We start from the raw sequence: 6,837 nt of genomic DNA on the forward strand, positions 1-6,837 counted from the left end.
AATTCTAAAACTTAACAAACACACAAAACATTTCCAATATTGATTTTAAGAAGGTACCGTTTGTTTGACATTTTATTAATCTATGTATAACTTATCTTATCTCATCTCACGTTTTTTTTGTCATATTATATATCCATTCATTAATTATATATCTTATATCAATCAAATCATTAATTATTTATTCTACATCAATCAAATCATTAAATTTAAATTACTACATTACCCTTTATAAATAATAATATTCATATTTTATTTATTATTAAAAGGTCAAAATGGTAATTTACTATTTTTATATAAAATTTAATCAATCAAATCAAACATACTATAATCTATCAATCAATTCAAATATTATATTAACTATCATTTCTTATTTACTTTTTATTACAATATATTACTTATCTTTACATTATTTATCTCATCCTTAACTTCAAACGGTACCGATATATAAATAAGGTTCAACATATTGTTGCATAACTTTCGAACTAACAGACGACAGATCAACTAAAGGCAAGGGCACGAGTTCAAATATATATTTATTTTAGTATGTAAACTGTAAAGATTTGGAGGGTTTAAGATATATATACAAAATCTTATAAAATCTTTGCCATATTAGCGTACGTAACTATACATAAATATATCCATAGATTGGTTACATCTATACAAAAATATTTTTTCGGCATAGAAATTTTTGTGTGCGTACGTAAACGGGTTATGTAATTGTATTGAAATTTGTTGATGAGTTCTTGAATAATGTAGTTCTTTCTTCATGTTAATAATGTAGTTCTTTCTTCATGTTGTTGGCGGAATTTCTTTACTATGGGTTAAGATAATGCTAAAAGTACAACAAATATCGTGTACAACGATATGTACAACAATTATATCATGAAATTTTATTTTTTATTTTATCGCGAGATTTTGCATTCAATGTAAAGTGAGATTTCGATATATTTAATTTTTGCATTGTGTTGTAAGATTTGTTGTACAAAATTCGTTATACATAAAGCATTGCTCTTAATATTATAGGGTTGACATGATAAATCATGAGTTATTAGATCTTCTATTATGGTAATACCCTTAAGGTATGTTGAAATAAACCGCAACTGTGAGCTTTCTTAGCGTTTCCTTCCCTAGATCTCTGCACAAATTTTTCATCTTGCCATTTGTTGAACAATCAATGCTTGAAAAAATGTCTAAGAACAGATTGATGGAGCAGGATTTATGCTAGCTGGATGTGACGAAACTTCATCCTCTCTCGCCTGAGGTTATTTCATGTCAGGATACAATAAACATAGGTTAGCTTGTGTATTATACTTTGAACATCTCTATGCACACAGTATGATTGTAGTACGTTACATTTTTCTATTAGCCTATTTACTTATCCCAAATTTTTATTTTACTGTTTCAGACACGATTTTCATGTGGCTCACGTGAAGTCAACAATTGTGAAATATATCTCTGGTGTCCAGGTATAAAAGTCATTCCTTTAATTTGTGAGAGTATAGATGTTGTGAGAATCTCTTTAGTTGATGTGTTCATATATAAATCAAAGTTTTTGAAATTTAAAATGATTTCTGCCTTCACTTTAAAAAAAATTGAAACGTACGTAATATTATCATCAAGCATGGATATGCCAATGCAAAAATATACAAGTGCAAAGATGGCCGATGCCCTCGACCCATGTGCTACAAGTGAGTCCTTCAAAGTCATTTTATTTTCTTGATGTTAATTATTTAGTCTTTACTGTTGCTAATGTGTGTTTCATTACAGGGCGTATGGAAGTGGGAAAGAAGACAATCCAATGTGAGATGAGCCTGGTTTTGAGAACCGCAAGATGAAATTTCTTAGGCACGTTTCTTTCATCGATTGCCCGTTAACGTTTCGTGTGGCTATTATTTGAAAATATGATATGTTTTTCTGTGTTATCAATTTGTGAACGATATCTTTTAAAGATTTCAAGCATGTTTATATTCGCAAAAAATTTGTTATGTTCTGGTGATGCCTCAGGGATATGATATTCTCATGGCTAAGATGATTAAAGGTGGGGCGATTATGTAAAATTTTTATAAATCTATAAATGATGATATATCAATTTTTAACTCAAAATTTAAAATTTGTTTGAATGTTATCATTTTTGTTTAATTTCACTAAATTTTTGTGTGTTCATATATATGTATGATAATATTATTTTTTGCAAACATAACCGATATTATGGCTCGACTTACTAAAAATATAAACTATAATTAAATATCTATGTTAATTATATTATTTTATTTAATTTCGATCATAATTTTGTGTTTTTGTATTGCTTTTTTATATTTAGTCATTACTATTTATTATATTAAATAAATATAATTGTTTTTATATAATGTTACGTTTTTTTAATTTTTTAAAGAGTATCGTTGTAAATATTTGGTGTACTTAGGGGTGAGCATTCGGTTAATTCGGTCAAAAACCGAACCGAATTAACCGAATTGCGTTTTGGTTAACCAAATCGAATTTATGCTAAAAACTAATTTAACCGATCGAATTAACCTATTTTTTTTAAAAAAAATTAAATAATTAAAATTTTTATAAAATTAATAATTTAAATATGATATTTTTATCATTATGAAAATATATTAAGATTAAAAAATTAAAATAAGAAAAACTAAGTAAAATATTAAATATAAACACATTAAAAATATATTATAAATTATATATAAGGCCTAATAAAAAATTCAAAATTTAATTATTTATAATTCGGTTAACCGAACTGACCAATTTTTTTTTAAGAAAACCGAAAAACGAACCGATTTAACCAAAATTTTCTAACATAAAAATCGAATTTCCGAATTAACCGAACCAAATTTCTAAATTCATTCGGTTCGGTCGGTTAATTCGGTGTAACCGAAATTTTGCTCACCCATAGGTGTACTGACATTTCATAAATCGTTGTTATATATATCTTCAATATTATAACCTTGATATATATTTATTTAACATATTCTAAAAATAATAAATATTTTTAGTCAAATTTATTCATCGACAATGACAAAAAAAATTGAATTTTTTGAAAACTATTAATTTTTGATAATGTTGATAAAAAAAAATATAGATATTTTTATAGATATTTTTTTGTATTATATTTAAGTAAGAGTTCCATACAATTACGATAAAGAAGTCAATCTATCCACACAAGATTGATATCTCCATTTAAGAATTATATCAAATGAGACAAACATTTTTGATATAACAATTTTTACAATAATATTTAAAATTTAAATATATTCATTATATCAACTCAATAATTTTATAAATTTTCAAACACAAATTTTCGTGCATCGCATGGGTGAAATACTAGTTTTGAATAAAAACAAACAATTGTGTATCTTGATGAAATTACTTTTGGTACGATTTTTTTTTTTAATTTTATTTAAAATAGTAAACATATGCATACGATGTATACACATAATTAAATTTTTTTATCAAAGATATTTTTTATATTTGTGCATAAAATATTTTTATATAAAATATAATTAGATTTGAGTAATTTATATTTAATGTTATGTTTTTTATTATTATTTTTTGACTATTTATGTTATTTAAAATAATTATGATAGTTATAAAATAAGGTTGTTTTGGAAATAAATATTGGTATGTCACACCTGGCTTCTCCAACACTCTTCAGTCCCATTATCATTCACTGGAGGTTTCGAAGGTAACCCGCTCCCTCCGCCGCCGCAGCCAGCCGCACGCCGCTCGCTCGCTCGCTTTTCTCTTCCGAGTATAGGTAACTTTATGAATTCGTTTCTCCAGTTAAAAATTTCACTAACAAATCGTTTCTTTTCCAAATGTAAAATTTTCTCAATGATTCTTCCTTCTTTATTAATTTGCTTTTTGGTTGTTATAGTAAACTAAGAACCGTGTCTGGGTTAATCGGAGATGTTCTGGGTTTTTATTGGTCCAGTTTTTTTGGGAGAAAGATGTTCCATTTTAAAGTAGTACGTGATGTTCGAACATAACGTTCTAGTTTTATGTGCCATGTATGAAAATCGTGTTTAAAAATGTATGAAATTTTAGAAGGTACCGAGTTCACGATTGTGATAGGTTTAGTGTTGCGAATGTAGCAAAAGATTGACATCTTCTAGTTTGCGTTAATCCAAAATAGCCCCAGAGATGTTGGTTTAAAATATGTGCGCCTGTTTTACTGGTATGGTTTACAATTACTTCTTTTGATGATTTTTTTTTGCAGAAATATTTTCGTTACTCCGTTTCTATTTTTGCCAATCTCTGTTTTTTTTTTTGGAATATTGTTTTCATGGATTACTTAAGAAAGTAGATTTTGATGTGTTTCTTGTTGATGTTATTTGGACTTGCTGTAGTGGGAACTTGGCTTTGTCATCTGTTGCTGGAATTTTCTGTTGCCGATTTTGGGTTTTAAAGTGTTGATTGTCGAATGAATAGTTCTCTGGTGAAGAAGGTATGTTATCTTCATTTGTCGTTTGAAGTTGCTTAATTCTGGAATTTGCGCTGAATTGATTAGACCTTTTGTTATATTTGCACTAACGGTGGTTATTTATGAGAAGCATGGTGGTGACATTGATGCCGACAAGGAGGAGTTGGAAGATAGAATCAGTAAATTACCAGATGATGTCACCTCTTTGATTATCTCGCGATTAGATAACATAGAGGCTGTTAGGACAAGCATCTTGTCTAAGAGATGGTGGCATGCTTATGCATTTAAAACGGAAGTCAGATTTTCTTGCTGTGAAATGGTTGATAAAACTCCTTGTTATATGAATTATCAGGGGGAAAAGTTGAGCCAATTACAAAGGGAATTTGTCCAAAGAGTGGATACCTTTTTACAGCTTCGTTCTGGTTATAAAATAGTGTCCTTTGATCTAGTTTGTTGTTTTCATGGATGCTTCTTGGAAAATTTGGGAGGATGGATTGATTCTATTGGCAGAGCAGGAGGGGAACAGCTTAATCTTGTATATTGTTGTCCTTACTATGTGACTGGGAGTAACTCTCCCGTTTTTTCTTCTGATTCTCTTCATGAAGCCTTATCGGTGAAACATCTACGTTTGCGGGGCTGTTCTTTCCAAGTATCAAATCGAAATGCTCTCACGGTGATTGAATTGGAAAGTGCTATTTTCACTTCTGAGCAAATAGAGTCCATCTTATCGAATTGTTCTAGCCTCACATCATTGAAATTTAAGTATTGTGCGCTCCCTCGCAGGCTACTTATTCATGGTTCTGATCAGTTAAAGAGTCTGACAGTATATCACTGTGCATATGTTGCAGAGATGGACTTGTCTGCCATAAATTTAGTTGATCTTGAATTATGTAATCTCAGTATTGTGAAACTGACTTTTACGTGTACACCGGTGTTACAGAATTTATTCATCAGATTTTATCACTGAGTAGTACCTCCTTGTGTATTTGGAAAAGTTGCCAAAGATCTGCCTCAACTTAACTGCATGTTTTTTCGAACTAAAGCTCGGTTCTTTGAGGTGTGAGAAATCTCTTTGCATGCTATCATTTCTCTATTTCCCTATAGATGTGAAAAAAGTATTTAATAGAGTAGGTTTTGCATTTTCTCAGGGATACAATATAGCTGGAGTCGTCAACAATCTTTGCAACCTAAGACAGTTGGCTTTATTGTTAGAATTCACCAACGAGCTCGATCTACTAGCAGTTGCTGCAATCCTGGATGCTTGCCCCTTTCTACACAAGTTCCATCTATCAATAGTATTTATCACATAATACCTTTCTCCACATGATAATGTATTTTGCTCTTTGAACATCTGTGGTTGATATTTTAATTGGTTCTTGTCCATGTAGATGCATCCATCGACGTTTGATGGAAAACGAGCTGAGAAGACAGAGGTTAGGTGTCACACTGAGTTGAAAGAAGTGGAATTTAGTGGGTTCACTGGGACGAAAAACGAGTATGATTTTGTTTTGTACATCCTTGAAAATGCTGTCTCCCTCGAACAATTGACAATCTTCCTACATCCTAGAGAATATGAAGTAGGCGGAGATCGTTGGATAGTGACTCCACATAGCAATCCAAGGGATGACAAGAAGAAACAAAGAATTATTCGCGAGAGGTTGAAGGAACTGACTATTTCTAAGAATGTTATTATTACCGTCGTCGTGTAAGTAGCTAACATTACTTCAGTTGACTACTGCCATGAGTATCATTCCTTCCATCCATTTAGTCGAAGTTAAAAGGAATTGATGCATGACATATAGAGAAGTTTGATATGATATTCAAGGACACTTGATCTTGATTTTTGACTTTTTGAGGGATTGTGGGAGGCGATTTCAATTAATTGGGTTAACATTGAAGTTTGAACATCATTCAACTTTGCTGATCATATGAGCAAGATTCTATAAAAACAATTAATTCAATAAACCTTCTGAAATTAAATGTGCAACGGAAATTTGTAGAGTTGAAACTTTGCTCATGTAGGTTGGGTTTTCAATGTTAAATCTCTTGCTATTTCTTTGGTTTGATCGATTAAAAGTAATGTTAGTGAACTTTACTTTATGCTAGCGCACTACACAACACAAGCTTTGGTGATTCTTTTTCTTGTGGTGTTTGTTTTTTTAAGATCCAAATTTTATTAAACAAACAACAAGCCGGTTTTTTGTTGTTGAGTTAACATAAATTGTGCATTTGAACAAATTTCTAAGATTGATACATAAGACTATATGAAATGATAGGATGAACTATACGCAAGTTGGTACCATTTTAATATAAAATTGATTAAATTGGTGTGTTAAAGATTTTTATTTGACATAAAATCCGAAATATTAATCATTAACTGGTGTGTATGTATGTATGTATGT

General features: G+C 30.1%; 1 protein-coding gene across 1 annotated transcript; it reads left to right on the forward strand.

The window, feature by feature from the left end:
- The first annotated feature begins 5,353 nt into the window (after positions 1 to 5,353).
- Positions 5,354 to 6,370, forward strand: LOC140865846 (uncharacterized). The gene is made up of 3 exons (XM_073270649.1): positions 5,354 to 5,492; positions 5,584 to 5,730; positions 5,824 to 6,370. The coding sequence occupies exons 1-3, from the start codon at positions 5,460 to 5,462 to the stop codon at positions 6,142 to 6,144; spliced, it is 501 nt and encodes a 166-aa protein (XP_073126750.1). The 5' UTR covers positions 5,354 to 5,459; the 3' UTR covers positions 6,145 to 6,370.
- Positions 6,371 to 6,837: the final 467 nt, after the last annotated feature.

Source organism: Henckelia pumila, chromosome 4 (assembly GCF_033568475.1).
Source record: "Henckelia pumila isolate YLH828 chromosome 4, ASM3356847v2, whole genome shotgun sequence".
NCBI classification, from domain to species: domain Eukaryota; kingdom Viridiplantae; phylum Streptophyta; class Magnoliopsida; order Lamiales; family Gesneriaceae; genus Henckelia; species Henckelia pumila.